Source organism: Tachyglossus aculeatus, chromosome 2 (genome assembly GCF_015852505.1).
Source record: "Tachyglossus aculeatus isolate mTacAcu1 chromosome 2, mTacAcu1.pri, whole genome shotgun sequence".
Classification (NCBI taxonomy): domain Eukaryota; kingdom Metazoa; phylum Chordata; class Mammalia; order Monotremata; family Tachyglossidae; genus Tachyglossus; species Tachyglossus aculeatus.
The window spans coordinates 65,758,000-65,775,182 of NC_052067.1; the positions used below are offsets into that span (position 1 = coordinate 65,758,000).

Genomic DNA, 17,183 nt, shown 5'->3' on the forward strand with positions numbered 1-17,183 from the left:
CGATTAAGGTTTCTGGAGTCTGAGGCTGTGGGTTACCTCTGCTGCTGGCTACCCCAGGACTGCTGAGTCTTCCCATGGGAAGAAGTAAAGGTCTTTAGAGCTGTGTCAAAGTTGCTTGCTGTATAGGCGTCTCAGCTGTTTCTCTCCAGTCCACCGGGTTTCAAGATTTTGTTTAAAGAAAAAGACGACTGTAGTGTTTTTACATGCTACCCAGCTCACTGAATAAGGAGCCTCTGGGGTAGACAGAGCCCAAGACTACAATGAGATATTGAACGTAGACCAAACAAGCAATCGATAGCACTTCTTGAACACCTACTGTGTGCACAGCACCGTACTAAGTGCTTGGAAGGGTTAAAATAGCTTGAGCTTACTGGAGCAGCTTACAGTCTGGAGAGGGAGATGGACACAAAAGACATTTCAACTACAGGCACAAAAAGAATGAAAGGAGGGAGCGGCAGATGAGACTGAGTTTCTTGTGGGCAGGGAACATGTCTCTCAATTCTGTTGCATTGTCTTAGCTCAAGCGCTTAGTACATTGCTCCGCACACACTAAGCAATCGATAAATACCACGGATTGATTGATAAGTACATACTGACTGACAGTCTCTGTTACTTATTAAGAGTTCTATGGGTGGTTGTGAATGTCTTGGGTGCTGAGGTAGTGTAAGAGCACACACTAGCCAAAAAGAGAATAAGGGAAAGCCATCAAGGATTTAACAGCGCTTGGCACACAGTAAGCGCTTAAATACCCTAACGATGAAAAGTTCTCCAGCTCGTGTCTTTCCACCCTGTAAATGGAGGCGGCACAGGATTTAGCTATGGGGTTCAATCCCGCCCGCTAAGTTATCTGACCTGGCTCAAATTCCCTCCCGATAACACCCCTGGCCCGGCACCCTCACATTCTGGAATGTGTCTGCTTTTTCTTATATTGTCCTCTCCCGAACGCTTAGGTATAGTACTCTGCACACAGGAGGCACTCAATAAATTTGATTGACAGACAAACCCAAGGTCCAACATCCCTCTGGCAGCCAGTGTGGGAAAGGCAGCGTGGCCTAGTGGAAAGAACACGGGCTTGGGAGTCAGAGATGGTGGGTTCTAATCCCAGCTCCACCACTTATCGGCTGTGTGACTTTGGGCAAGTCATTTAACTTCTCTGTGCCTCAGTTCCCTCATCTTCACAATGGGGATTAGGATTGTGAGCCCCACGTGGGATAACCTGATCACCTTGTATCCCCCCAGCGCTTAGAACAGTGCTTTGCACGTAGCAAGCGCTTAACAAATACCATTATTATTATTATTAATAAAGGGAGGCTGAGGTCAGTCCCCACCCCTCACCCCCAGAAAGCCAAGAGAGAACCTCACGGCCCTAGTAATATAACTAGCGCATATCCATCACGTGGGTAGCATCCTACAGCATCGCTATTTCCTCCACGTTCTTAGAACCCACAACCGGTTCGCCCGTCATGGGGACGGATGCCCTGCTTCTGGTAGCTAATTAACCACACCTTTGCTCTACAGCTTTCCTTTGGCTCTGAGGATTGCTAAACATTAACTTTGGTTTCTTCCTCCCAAGTTCGATCTCAAGGGAGGCTGGTTTAACTACACACCACCTCAAAGCAGGCACAGCAAGGGCCTGGAAGCTGGATGCCCTGGCATAAAACCCCGGCTCATAAATAGCAGGGAATAAGCTGCTCTCCCACAGCACTGCTCCTTTCCCAAATCGTGGCTCCTTCTCTCCGTACTTCCTTTCAATTCAGAAGCACCCTGGAATTCCTTTTGGGGGGCTGGGGCAGGGGTTGGCAGGGGACAGGGAAAAAGAAATGTGGAAAAGGACGTGTTGAAGACAAGCAAAGACACGAGGGTGGGGGACAGCTTTATGAAGGAAACAATATACATGGTTTGAGGATTTTATAGTCCTTTCTCCTGGTCATGGGTCTCCAAATTAAAACCGTTTGAGAAAGCCAGACAAACCGGCTCCAATCCAAAGGAAGATCACCAGTGGCAGTCACAAGGGAAAGAATAATGATGAGACTTCTTTGTCGTGAGGCCCGGAGGAGGGGTTTTGGTACAGGGGAACTGCAACCCCAAGCACTGTTGGCAAGACAAGAGCTAGGAGAGAAGTCAAGATCTCAAGCCTGTATCCCCAATTTCCGTTGGAGCTCTTAGCCTTCCCAACATGTACTTCACACGAACCAGAGGGAACCGGGTCAGTAGCCATTAATGAGTTTCCTGGGATGCGCTTAGTTTTTTGGCCGAGGCACAGAAGCCATACAAAATTCTTCCCCTCTTTGGCAGCTACAGACAGGAGGCAGTCAGTCTGTCAGTGGCATTTACTGAGTGCTTATTGCGTGCAGAGCACTGTACTACGTGTTTGGGAGAATACAATCTTACAGAGTTCATTCATTCAATCGTATTTATTGAACACTTACTGTGTGCAGAGCACTGTACTAAGCGCTTGGGAGAGCTGCCTCCAGTCTAAGCGTTATAGCAGTAGGAGACAGGGAGAAAAAAAAAGAGGACGGAAAGAAAGGAGTGGGGAAGGAAGGGAAAGGTAAGAGGCATAAAGCGGTCCTTCCACACCCAAACTCTTTAAGGCTAACTTGAAAATTCAGCACACAAGATGGGTTCATAAACAAGTTTGGCAGACTGGATAGAGCATGAGTTTGGGTGTCAGAGGGTCATGAGTTCTAATCCTGGCTCTGCCATATGTCTGCTGTGTGGCCACTTCGCTTCTCCGTGCCTCAGTTACCTCATCTGTAAAATGGGGATTAAAACTGTGAGCCCTAGGTGGGGCAGGGATTGTGTCCGAGCCGATTTGCTTGTATCCATCACAGCGCTTAATACAATGCCTGGCACATAGTAAGCACTTAACAAATACCATTATTACTACTGTAAACAGAATCCCATTCATATTATCTAAACTGAATCTAAAAGTCGACCTACTTCTTTATTCTTTTGTTTTATGGTATGTGTTAAGCATTATATGCCAGGCAGTGTACTAAAAGCTGGGGTAGATACAAGCTAAGCTTATTGTGAGCAGGGAATGTGTCTATTTATGGTTATATTATACTCTCCCAAGCACTAAGTATAGTGCTTTGCGCACGGTAAGGACTCAATAAATATGAATGAATGAAGGCTGGACACAGTCCCTGTCCCATAAGGGGTTCATAGTCTTCATCCTCATTTTACAGATGAGGTAACTGAGAACAGAGAAGTTAAGTGACTAACCCAAGGGCACATAGCAAAGAAGTGAGAAGCAGCATGGCTCAGTGGAAAGAGCCTGGGCTTGGGAGTCAGAAGTTGTGGGTTCTAATCCTGGCTCCGCCACTTGTCAGCTGTGTGACTTTGGGCAAGTCACAACTTCTCTGTGCCTCAGTTCCTTCATCTGTAAAATGGAGATTCAGACTGTGAGTCCCAGGTGGGACAACCTGGTCACCTTGTATCACCCCCAGCGCTTAGAACAGTGCTTTGCACATAATAAGTGCCTAACAAATGCCACCCTCATCATCATCATCATTATCATTATTATGTGGCAAAGCTAGATTTAGAAACATGGACCTTATTCTTGTCAGCCAGGTCTTTCAATATGAGAATCATATATCTTCCGTAAGCCTCTAGACTGTAAGCTTATTGTGGGCAGGTAGTGTGTCTACCAACTCTCTTGTACTGTACTCTCCCAACCACTTGGTTCAGTGCTCTGCACACAGTAAGCACACAATAAATATGACTGATTAACGGACCGATATTCTGTGGCTATCCTAACATTTGTGGTGTTGACCGCATATATGGAGTGCTCCTAACGAGAGGGTCAGGACTTCTGAAATGACCCTCTGTCTTTAGTATTTACAGCAAACTCTGTTGTCGCCACCCGAACAATTTCCATGTTCACGTTCTCAAATGTTACATTCCCGATTTAGAGAAGCAGCATGACCTGGTGGAAAGAGCACAGGCTTGGAAGTCAGAGGACCTGGGTTCTAATCCCGGCTCCCTCACATGTCTGCTGTGTAATCTTGGGCAAGCCCCTCTAGACTGTAACCTCGTTGTGGGCAGGGAATGTGTCTGCTTATTGTTGTATAGTACTCTCCCAAGGGCTTAGTACAATGCTTTGCTCACAGTAAGCACTCAATAAATGGCTGAATGAACAGGGGAGTAAAAGTTGTTCAGTGGACCCTCCAGTTCCAATTACTGTCCTCACTGACACTTTATTATAAATGCAGGGCCGTCACCAGAGAGTTCAAATTCTGAGAGGGCATATAAATAGCATATTTACTTGCATAGTTGCCCACTTTTTTGAAACCAATAAGGGGATTATTAAGTGGGGAATTATAACAGTAGGGGAGAGGGAGAAAGAAAAGAGGATGGAAAAAAAGGAGGGGGGAAGGATGAGAAAGGTAACAGGCATTTGAGACATCTCTTCTATTGCATTCTCCTACTTGCTGCATACCATAGGCACTCAATAAACTGAGGTAACATCCTTCCCTTCTCTTCCTGCCCCTGGGTTGTCATGCTCTGCTCAATGTGAGCAGGGAATGTGTCTGCTACATGGTTATACTGTACTCTCCTAAGCGCTTAGTACAGTCCTCTGAACACAGTAAACACTCGATAAATTACGACTGACTGAAGCATGCACTATATCTTGCATAAAGTACATACACCGATCTTCCAGACTGTAAACTTGCTGTGGGCAGGGGACATGTCTACCAACTCTGTTCTACTGTTCTCTCCTAAGCACTTACTACAGTGCTCTGCACACAAGTCCTCAATAAATACCACTAGTGGATTGACACAGAGATAAAGTGTCACACCCTCTAAAGAACTGTATTTCTGATACACGTGAAACACACCAAGTGTCACCATCTTGAAATTTAAAGGAGTCACACTTGAATCAGGACTGTGCTGGAAGAATTGGGAATCATCAGGATTTTTCCAGGGCTTCCCCTGACCATGCTGAGGATCCTTCCTGGAGGAACTGAAAAAAGATTAAAAGAATGCCTTTTTATGGCATTTGTTAAGTGCTTTACTATGTGCTAAGCGCTAGGATAGATACAAACTAATCAGGTTGGGCACAGTTCATATCCCACATGCAGATCACAGTATTAGATGCCAGCACTTAGAACAGTGCTTTGCACACAGTAAGCACTTAACAAATACCACCATTATTATTACGTGATAGCACCCCAGGTATACAAAAAATGTGGTTCAACAACACCTACTTCTTTGTGGGTTGCCTTGGCTTTACCCCAGAAGTTTTCCTAACCTAAAATTAGCAACCCAGCAACAGAACCCAGCTCCTGGTTAATAGGTTTGTATTAAATGGACCCTGAACTTAGTCAATAGCTCATAATTGTTCAGAAGTGCTAGTTAGTCTGGGAATATTAAATACACAAGGCCAATCCAGGCTTTGACACCTTGTCCGCTGTGTGACCCAGGGCCAGTCGCTCAACTTCTCTAGGCCTCAGTTACCTTAGTTAAAATGGGGGAAAAGACTGTGAGCCTTATATGGGACATGGACTACGTCTGACCTGAGTAGCTTGCATCTACCTGCAGCACTTAGTACTCTGCCTGGCACATAGTAAGCCCTTAAATACTATCCAAAAACCCCTAAAACACCACACACAAAAAAACCCCAAAAGCAAAGAACCATGCCAACTTTCAGTAAGCTCTGAATACAAGTTAATTCTGATCCTCGTTACTATGGCCAAGTATCTTGCATCCTGTTGGAATGGAGTAATGTACGGGCAGGGAATGTGTCTGTTTATTATTATATTGTGCTCTCCCAAGCACTTAATACAGTACTCTGCACAAAGTAAGCGCTCAAGTGCCCTCTCTTTCACCAGGTCCTCCACTCCTCAAGAAAGAAACAATCCCAAGCCAATAGGCATGCCTAAATCCAAGAAAATTTCCCACTTTCTACTCTCACTCCTACCTCCACTCAGATCAACTCCAACAGCATTCCCAACAGGACTCAAGGACTATGGCAAGTCCAGGAGAAATCCACTGCTTCAAAGAAAATTGCAACAGCGAAAAAACCCCCTCCAGAAATCTCACTTCACATCCCACTAATGGCAGCAGTGTTTTGTAGAACACAACCTGTGGGAAAAGGAAGCTCTCCAGTTCAATCTAGTCACGCTTTTCCTCCCAGGATGACCTTAAGGCCTATAGAGGAAAGGAGGGGCTAAAATCAGCATCCTAGATGTGGACCACTCCAGCTGGGTAGGTGTACCCTCATTTCAACAGAAGTTGGGATCTTGGAAGAGAAAAGTAGCCTCATCCAAAAGAGGTCATAGAAATTCCCTTGAAAAACAGGGAGTTGTGTTATAAGAAAGCTGTTTGGGAACAGAAGTCCCAAAGGGGGAAAAAAACCAGTTTCTTCTCAGCAACTTTAAAGCCCACAAATAAGACTGTAAACTAATCCTCTAGAATGTAAGCTCTTTTTTTAATGGTATTTGTTAAGTGCTTACTATATGCCAGGCACTGTACTACGGACTGGAGTAGAGACAAGACAGATTGGATGCAGTCCCTGTCCCACATAGGGCTCACATTCTTAATCCCCATTTTACAGATGAGGTAATTGAGGCCCAGAGAAGTTAAGTGACTGGCCCAAGGTCACAGAGCTGGCAAACGGCAGAGTCATGCTTAGAAACCCAGCCCAAACCCAGGCTTAGAACCAGTCCCGAGCCTGTGCTCTATTCACTAAGACTTGCTGCTTCTCATTAGAATGTGTCTACTAACTTTGTTTATATTATACTCTCCCAAGCTCATAGCACAGTGCTCTGCACAAAGCATTCAATGAATGTGGTTGATTGAGTTTGCCCAAATTTGTAGAACTTCACTTGTAAAACATACTACAGCAAACTTCCCATATTCTGCCACCCAGAAATTTTAGGCTCTTGAACATCAACAGGGAACGTGTCTAGAGACTGTTATACTGTGCTCTTCCAAGCTCTTAGTACAGTGCCCTTCTAGACTGTGAGCCCATTGGTGGGTAGGGATGGTCTCTATATGTTGCCAACTTGTACTTCCCAAGCGCTTAGTACAGTGCTCTGCACACAGCAAGCACTCAATAAATACGATTGAATGAACGAATGCTCTGCACACTGTAAGCACTCAAAAAACTTGAGTTTGCCCAAATTCATAGAATTCCACCTGTAAAACATATTACAGCATTCATTCATTCAATCGTATTTATTGAGCGCTTACTGTGCACAGAGCACTGTACTAAACGCTTGGGAAGTACAAGTTGGCAACATATAGAGACGGTCCCTACCCAACAGTGGGCTCACAGTTTACAGCAAACTTCCCATATTTTGTTACCCAGAAAGTTTAGGTTCTTGAACACCAACTTACTATTTTTCTTCCTCCTACCTTTCCCACTCCCAAGATGGTGCAATGGGATTAGGGAGAGGTATACTATAAATAGCAGGAATCGTATTAACTGAGCGATTACGGAACGGAATATGCTGGATTAAGTGCTTGGGAAGGAACAAAAGAAACTCAAGAAAAGTTCCTTTACCATCTAATGAATAATATTCAAAGTCTAGGTGAAGAGATCCAAGTATTCCCATTTCTGTTGGAATAAGGAAGCCACAAGATGCCTAGAACACTGGTGCATGGGGGGTTCCAATTGGGTTTGAACCTATTCAGAGAGTCCTTCTGACTCCCGGGACCATGCTCTATCCACAAGGCACGGTGTTTCTTAATCAATCAGTCAACCAATGGTACTCACTGAGCTCTTACTGTGAGCAGAGCACTGTACTAAGCGCTTGGGAGAGTACAATAAAGAGTTGGTAGACACATTTCCAGCCCACAACGAGCTGCTCTAGATGGACTCCTCTAAACTCAACAAGCTAACAGGGGCCCGACGGATTATTCAATCTGCGATTCCTTCAGTCTCATGAAGATCAAAGAATTCAGTCAGGCTAAGTCCAGACAGGGCACCGCTCTTGGCACAAAATAGAGGAAGCAGCGTTTTAAAAGCAACCAGGTCTCAATGAATGATGTGACCAATTCTTTTGTTCCTGGGGAGAGGTGCCCGTTCAACTCGATGTAGAAGCAGGTTCCCAGGGCTAATTCTTGCACACCAAGAGAAATGCAGTCCACCAATGCAGCAATCTCCCCAGATGGTTAGGATCAGGTGTGCTCGTGGTTCTGCAGAGTTTCAAAGCATGTTTTCAAACTGGCTAGCAGGGGTAGCAACTCAGCCTGACCGGAGATGAGATGATCTGGAGGCAATACTTAAATGGGTTTTTCACAGGATCAGGCTTCACACAGAGCGGCAGAGGTTCAGCTGCAGTAATGACTTACAAGCTGTGGCTGGTTCGCTGAACACCTGCCAATAACAACACTTGATATTTATGAGGGGTTCTTTCAGATAAGGCAGGCAGCAGAGCTGCCTCCAACAGTTTCGTTTACCTACCCCACTCCTGTAGGAGGGACAGATGGTAAAGATGGGGAAACTGAGGCACAGAGGATGAGACCTGGGTCCCAAGATGTGCATTTCCTCAGGCTTCCTCGTTTCTAAAAAGTGAATTAAACTTTGACATTTTTCCTCTCAGCTGTTCTCCTGACCTTGTTTAAAACTTTTCTTGAATCAATTGTTCACTTATTAGCATTCATTAAGTGTCCGTGAGCAGGTTTAACAGATGCTTCAAAGAGAAGCAGCTTGGCCTAGTGGATAGAGCAAGGGCCTGGGAATCAGAAGGACCTAAATTCTAATCCTGGCTCTGCAACTTGTCTGTTGGATGACTTTGGGCAAGTCACTTAGATTCTCTGGGCTTCAGTTACTTCACCTGTAAAATGGGGATTAGGACTGTGAGCCCCATATGGGACATGGACTCTGTCCAACTTGATTAGCTTGTCTTCCCCAAGCGCTTAGTACAATGCCTAGCACATAGTAAGCACTTAAATACCATAAAAAAAATCCAGAGACTGGGGGATGAGTCAAACAATAAACATAGCAACACATCAAAGGTCAGCTTTTGTGAGGATGCTTTAATAATCAGTAATAATTGTTGTATCTGTTAAGTGCTTACTATGTGCCAGGTACTATACTAAGCACTGGGATGGATGCAAGCAAAGCAGGTTGGTCACAGTGTCCCATACAGGGCTCACAGTCTTCACCCCCATTTTACAGATGAAGTAACTGAGACCTAGAGAAATGACACAACTTGCCCAAGGTCACACAGGCGACAAGTGGCAGAGCTGGGATTAGAAGCATGATCTTCTAACTCCCCAGCCTGTGCTCTATCCACTAGGCCATGACACTTTGGCAAGGACTGTGGTTCCTTCACTGGCCTTTTCATCTGCCACATACGCAACCATGGTGAATTTCACTACCAGCTAATTTTTTTTATACTATCTGATAAGTGCTTACTGCGTGTCAAACTCCATTCTAAGCACTGGGTAGGTAAAGGTAAATTAGGTTGAAAACAGTCCCTGTCATTCATAGGGCTCACACTCAAAGTGGGAGGGAGAACAGGTATTGAATCCCCATTTTACATACAAACCTGAGGCCCAGAGAAGTTAATTGACTTGCTCAAGATCACACAGCAAGCAACTGGCAGAGTCAGAATTATTACTGTATTTGTATTTCGTATTGGATTTTTACTGTATTTGTATTATATTATTGTATTGTATTGATTAGAATCCAGGTCCTCTGACTCTCAAGGCCTGTGCTCTTTCCATTAGGCCACACTGCTTCCCTTTTTGGAGCACAAATGACTTTGTGTGTGTGCACACGTGTATGTTGGGGGCTGTTTCTGCAGGAGAGACTCTGCTCAGAATTCTCTTTGCTCCTCTCCCCCGTTCAACCTTGTCCAGAACGATGAATCTCAACCTCTCCAGCCGAACACCACCTGGCTCACCTGTTGGCAAGGCAACATTTTCAGCTGCTTTCTCATATTCAGTTGATTGTATTTATTGGGCACTTACTTTGTGCAAAGCACTGTACTGAGCTCTTGGGAGAGTACAAGAGAAGCAGCGTGACTCAGTGGCAAGAGCCTGGGCTTGGGAGTCAGAGGTCATGGGTTCTACTCCCTCCTCCACCTCACCAGCTGTGTGACTTTGGATAAGTCACTTCACTTCTCTGTGCCTCAGTTACCTCATCTGCAAAATGGGGATTAAAACTGTGAGCCCCATGTAGGACAACCCGATCACCTTGTATTCCCCCAGTGCTTAGAACAGTGCTTTACACATAGTAAGTGCTTAACAAATACCATCATTATTATTAATACAATATAACAATGAACAGACATATTCCCTGCCCACAATGAGCTTATGGCATTCCCTTTCTCTTTAGGGCTTCTCCCTATAACCTCCAGAAAATCTTCCCAAACTTCCCCCTTAGATGGATATTTCTTGGCAGGAATGAGGAAGAAGGGATGATGAGATAAGGGAGGGAGAGAGGGAGAGAGGGAGAGAGGGAGAGAGGGAGAGAAAGTACTCAACTATGCCCCTTCTCTGCCTTAAATTAAATTTACTTCCTAAAAGAGCAAAAGAGCAGCAAGGGAACTGGAGGCCAGTCAGGAAGAGTCAACGGTCAACGATGACCAGGTCAACTCTTCCACTAAGGGAACGCACAATCTGGCTCTAGACGTGACGTCCCGTTTCCAGCTGGTCAGCTCCCCGACCAGGGACGGGGGACAGCATGGGCTGGCACATGGAGGTTGGCAAAGGGATGCCTAATAGCCTTGATTTTCAGCAGTGTCCACACCAGTGCCAACTTGGCACTCTGAAACATGCAGGTGACCGTTCTAGCCACCGACTAAGGATCGGGATCCTGATGATCTGCCCTTGATTACCTCCCCTGAGAATTATTGGTAAAGGGGGAGCGAGGTGACAGGAGAATGTATGTATAGGGGTGAGGGGGCAGGGGAAGGGAGGCAATAGGGCTTCTGCCTAGGCTAATGAAAACCCAAACAAAAGAAGCCACTACAGACAGTGTGGTCAGAGCCAGCCCTAGTTGGCTGGATCCAATGCTTGTCTGAAAGGTCATTTCAGTGTGTTGGCACAACTTTTCCCAGGAATGAACATTATTCAGTCACCTTTGTCTGCCAGGGCTTAAAGACAGACTACAGTCTTTTGTTAGAGACTAAAAAGCAGCAGGGATTGGGAGCAGAGTAGCTCTGAAAAAGCTTAGGGTTTCCCAGAGATAGCTTACTGGAGCTTCTCTCGTAACAAGTGCTTCCATTTACATGCGACAATCATTCTAAGCTAACACATTTGGTTTAGAAAAGATTAAACCATTGAGGAAAAATGTTGAAAAGGAATGATTTTTCAGTCTTTGAGTCTCACTTGTCCTTCCTGGAGGTCACTGGGGGCAGAGAGTGGGGTGGGAAAAAAGGAATTAGAAAGTAGAGCAACAACTGTGTAATATTAGAATAGCCACTTCAGTAAAATAAAGAAAAACTTATTTAGAAAAAAGAATCATTTCCTAAATATCCATTTCCATTCAGCGAGGATAACACGAACATACAAGGGATGAAGAGCCGCTCAACATAAAACTTAGCTGTCCTCCAGACAAAGATGATGCCATGAGACACAGTGCCCCTTCGCCTATGCCACCTGCCAAACCCACAGAACACTACTTCCCATCTTGAAAGATAATAGTAATTGTGGTATTTGTTAAGTGCTTCCCGGCCCCTGCTCTATCCACTACACCACTCTGCTATTTTGGCTACAACTGTGCACACATCGTGCACACCATGTAAACTCGGAGACACACCCATACACACTGCCCTACACAACACAATCACCTTGCCCCCTCCTACCTCACCTCGCTACTCTCCTACTACAACCAGGTGGTACGCTTCACTCCTCTAATGCCAACCTTCTCACTGTACCTCCATCCCATTTATCTTGCCATCAACCTCTCACCCACGTCCTACCTCTGGCCTGGAACGCCCTCCCTCTTCATATCCCACAGACAATTACTCTCCCCTCCTTTAAAGCCTCACTGAAGGCCTATCTCCTCCAAGAGGCCTTCCCTGACCAAATCCTCCTTTCCTCTTCTCCCACTCCCTTCTCCATCCCCTTGACTTGCTCCCTTCATTCATCCCCCCTCCTACCCCCATAGCACTTATGTACATATCTGTAATTTTACTGATATATATATTTATGCCTGTCTCCCCCTCTAGACTGTAAGCTTGTTGTGGGCAGGGAATGTGTCTGTTTATTATTATGTTACACTCTCCCAAGTGCTTAGTACAGTGCTGTGTGTCTGTTATATTGTAATAATAATAATAATGATGGTATTTGTTAAGTGCTTTAACAGTGCAAAGCACTGTTCTAAGCGCTGGGGAGGTTACAAGGTGATCAGGTTGTCCCAGGGGGCTCACAGTTTTAATCCCCATTTTACAGATGAGGTAACTGAGGTACAGAGAAGTTAAGTGACTTGCCCAAAGTCACGCAGCTGATAGTTGGCGGAGCTGGGATTTGAACCCACGACCTCTGACTCCAAAGCCCGTGCTCTTTCCACTGAGCCATGCTGCTTCTATTGTAGTCTCCTAAACCATTAGTACAGTACCTTGCATACAGTACATTCTCCGTAAATATGACTGACTAACCAACGTGCACTGGACATGAGAGGGGGGCTCTCCATTCCACTGGACACAAGTGGCTTGGGAGGACTCACCACAGGTTGGTAATGGGTGGAAGGAGGAGGGAGGGGACACAGGGGGGCTCATGTAAAGGGAGTCGGGAAGCACTGCATACTGATCTGAAAGCCTGCTGCTTCCTCTGAGAGACTTTATCAGCTCCACTGAGCCCTAAGCTTCTGTTTTCTCCTCTAGCCCCTCTACAATTCCATGTCAAGGGCAAGGGCTGATCAGTCTGTCTGCTAAGAATGATTAACTTCTCCATGCAGGGCCCACTCACCAGCAACTCCTGTGGATCTGCCCAGGGTTCAGAGGGGAATTTCAACCCCATTTCAAGGGTCACAATCATTCAACCATTTAAGAGCCAGTGTCGGGGGTGGGGGCAGGGAAGGAGGTCTGAAACCACTATTTGCTCCCTTCCCCAAGCGTGACAGGACTGCTGCCTAAAGAAGCAGCAAGGCGTAGTGGATGCAGCACAGGCTTGGGAGTCAGGTCACGGGTTCTAATCCCGACTCTGCCACTTGCCTGCTGTGTGGCCTTAGGCAGGTCACTCCACTTCCCTGTGCCTTAGTTCCCCAATCTGTAAAATGGGAATTAGGAATGTAAGCCCCATGCAAGACAGGGACTGTGTCCAACCCAATTTGTGTGGAACCACCCCAGTGCTTAGTACAGTGCTTGTCACATCGTAAGCACTTAATACCAAAATTATTATTATTAAAGCCCCTCACCCCCTTTATTGGTATCTGTTAAGTGCTTACTATGTGTTGGACACTGTACTAAGCACTGGGGTAGATATAAGCTAATCAAGTTGGGCACAGTCCCTGTCCCTGCATGGGGCTCACAGCCTTAATCCCCATATTACATATGACCTGAGGCACAGAGAAGGTAAGTGATTTGCCCAAGGTCAGACAGCAGAAGTGGAAGACCTGGGATTAGAATCCCAGTCCTCTGACTTCTAGGCTCATGCTGTATCCGCTAGGCCATGCTGATTCTCACTCGGTTCTGTAGCTTTGTTGAGCAGTGATAAGGTATGGGTGTGAAAGAGCACCTTGGCATTAATCAAAGGAAGAGCATGTCCTGTCCCACAATTTCCGGGAGTGTGAGGACAAAGACTGATTCCTTAGATGCCAATGGGGCAGATGCCGGCTTTTGCAAGGCCCCAACACAACCAGAAATGATCACACCAGAGTTTTGGGCTCGAAGGCCATGGGTAGTAGAGGTCACTCCACTGAAATTCTTCGTGATTACAATTATTATTATTATTATTATTGTATTTGTTAAGCACTTACTATGTGCCAACCACTGTTCTAAGTGCTGGGGTAGAGAATGTGCTTTAAGGGAGAAAAAACCATTTCAGAGGAAAGTAAACGCTAGGAGAGGTGTACAACCCATGGAGAAGTGCAAGGAGATGAAGTCCAATTGGCAACACAATGATTTCACTGGTTAGGAACACTGCATTTCTCCTGCAAAAAGCAAGATAATGCTGACCTGGTCAAAGAGCTGTTTGCCAGTAGTATTGGGTTGGATGGCAAATTCCAGTTCGGCATCCATGGTGGTAACGCGGACATTGATCTGAAAAAGAGATGGAAATAAAAGATGTCATTTAACGAAGTACGCTTGGTTGCCAGCTGCATACACCATGATGAAAATAAGTCAGTCGATGGTATTTGATTGTTTATTGTACATAGCACTGTACTAAGCACTTGGGAGACATGCTCCCTGCACACAACAAGCTTACAGTCCAGTGTGGGAAGAGTCCCTGACATTCAAATGCCTAATGACCATGTGTCAAGTTCAGGAAAAATATCTTCCAAATTGAAGTTCATTCATTCCCAGCGATCACATGCTGACACAAATCAGTCCATTCTCCAGTTCCAGATAGGCTAAATTACGGGGCTAGAATGGTTTGGGCCCTTTAACCAGTTTTCCTAGAATGTAGGATTTGGGTTCTTGCAAACTCTGACACTGAGCACACAAGTGTATGTACACAAACCATTCCTTCTGACAGTTGTTGGACACTGTTGGATTAAAATTCCCTGATTCGCTAATCATTTGGAATGACTTGAGGGCCCCCAAAGCAGCTCCATACCAAACTAGCTTGGGATCTAGGTCCTTCTGGAAAGCAGAGGGCTGGAACATCCTCTAAACTCCTTGTAGATTTTAAATCTATAAAACTGACCCCCCACACTTAAATATTTGACATTTTCTTAAATATTTGGTATCTGTAGGCAGTTTACTAAAAAAAATTTCAGCTACATACTTTGAGATTTCCCCTCCCCGCCCCAAAATTCCTTTTCCTCCCCTTAATTCCACAGTTCAAAACAGAATCTTGAAGTCTATTAGAGGGAAGGAGTAGGTCCTTGAATAGTCAAAGCATATTTATGGCTAATCCTCACTTCTTGCTGAGTGATTTTAAAAGATCATGGCAAAAATGTTCTCTAAAAACCACAAAAAATCAATCTCTCTCTCTCTCTCTCTCTCTCTCTCCTCCCCCCCCCCCACCCCTTCCAGAAGTGGGAAATGCAGCCCAACAATCAACTATTCCAACAATGAGGGGATCTTCAACTGTAGTAGTATTAGTAGTAATAATAGGATTTATTAAACACTTACTGTGGTCAGAGCATTGTGTTAAGCGCTGGGAGAAAATACACAGGTTGGGATTAAATATGGCACCTGTCCCTTTTGGGGCTCACGATCTTGAAAGGAGAGGCAAGATCACCTCTGCCCTTTTGCATATGCTTCTTCTAAGTCTTTCTTTAATGAAACTGCGGGGAAGCTTCTCCCAAGTTCTCCCAATATTTACCAGGCAAATAGCCACATCCCAAGGCCCGGAGGCATCAGCGACTTTCTTTTTCACGATTTGATCAACGGTTCAGACTCCAGGCTGGTCTCAGTTCAAAGTTCATACAGAGCGGAATCTGCTTGGAAAAGTCAGCAATCCTTTTAGAATGCCAGGTTCCTTCTAAACCCCAAAATAGCCCAGAGATGGTGAATCCTTTTTCATCACCTTTGGTACAAGGAAGAGAAGCTACAGTGTCTGTCACGTGACACTTGCAAAGAACCTAACTGAAGACTGAACATCCTGTAACTGCATCAACATATGCTGTTTAACCAGAGCAACGAAAAACACCAAAGATATTAACGTCCCTTGCGTCTCACAAATATTTTACCTGCGCTGTAGCTAAGTGTAGAAAGAACACAGTCAGTTCTGCCATAGTGTACTTTTTCTCTCCGTTTTGGCAAGGATGCTGTTGGGGAATTAGGGAACATCTGTTTGACAAGACAAGCCTGGTAAGATACCCCGTGTTGCACTGTTGAACAATGCCACTTGTGTGTAGGTATGTGGCACTGGACAAAGTGAGTACTAGAAGCCAAGTTTCACTTAACGTGGGATTTTGGAAGAATATAACCCCTATATCATGGAATTACATGGACATATCTATCATTTATTCATTTATATTAATGTCCATCTCCCCCCTAAGCTGTAAACTCCTTCTAGGCAGGGACTGTGTCTACCAACTCTGTTGTACTCTCCCATGTGCTTAGTACAGTGCTCTGAACATAGTAAGCACTCATAAATACCACTGATTGATCACCAAGGGTCTTGGTGACTAAAAGGTAACTTACCCCCTAATACAAACTCTGGTGGGACAAGGAAAAAGTCACATCTGAAAGTCTGTGGCTCAGTGGAAAGAGCACGGGCTTTGGAGTCAGAGATCATGGGTTCAAATCCCAGCTCTGCCAATTGTCAGCTGTGTGACTTTGGGTATGTCACAACTTCTCTGTACCTCAGTTACCTCACCTGTAAAATCAGGATTAAGACTGTGAGGCCCCCGTGGGACAACCTGATAACCTCGTAACCTCCCCAGTGCTTAGAACACTGCTTTGAACATAGTAAGCGCTTAATAAATACCATCATTATTATTATTATTATTGTGAGTTATACCAAGTTCCCAGATCCCCACAAATAGCTTGGCTGCTTCAATGAAGCCATCATGGCCACAAACGCTTGTAACAATTTTTCTAAAGGTTGTGAGAACCTTTGGGATTTCTTGAAGTTTGTCACATTCAATGTGGTTAAAAGCCAAATCAAGAGAATATGAAATTACAGGTAATCCATCCAAGGCATTTACTGAGCCCTTACCATGTGCAACACAATATATCAAGTGCTGGGGAGTTCTCGCCTGTTCCGCCGTCGACCCACGGCCCACATCCTCCCCCTGGCCTGGAATGCCCTCCCTCCACACATCCACCAAGCTAGCTCTCTTTCTCCCTTCAAAGCCCTACTGAGAGCTCACCTCCTCCTGGAGGCCTTCCCAGACAGAGCCCCCTTTTTACTCTCCTCCTCCCCATCCCCTCCACCCTACCTCCTTCCCCTCCCAACAGCACCTGTGTTTGTACAGATTTATTATTCTATTGATTTTACTTGCACGTATTTACTATTCTATTTATTTTGTTAATGATGTGCAACTAGCTTTAATTCTATTTGTTCTGATGACTTGACACCTGTCCACATGTTTTGTTTTGTTGTCTGTCTCCCCCTTCTAGACTATGAGCCCATTGCTGGGTAGGGACCAATTCTATATGCTG

The 17,183-nt window shown here is 45.2% G+C and overlaps 1 protein-coding gene across 1 annotated transcript in view; it reads right to left on the reverse strand.

Annotated features, from left to right (window-relative positions):
• The window catches only part of EZR (ezrin), an 83,977-nt gene that overhangs the window by 33,231 nt on the left and 33,563 nt on the right, over positions 1-17,183 (reverse strand). Inside the window, exon 3 of the mRNA XM_038760609.1 lies at positions 14,082-14,165. Within this exon, the coding sequence (XP_038616537.1) occupies positions 14,082-14,165 (84 nt within the window). The remainder of the gene's footprint in view (positions 1-14,081; positions 14,166-17,183) is intronic.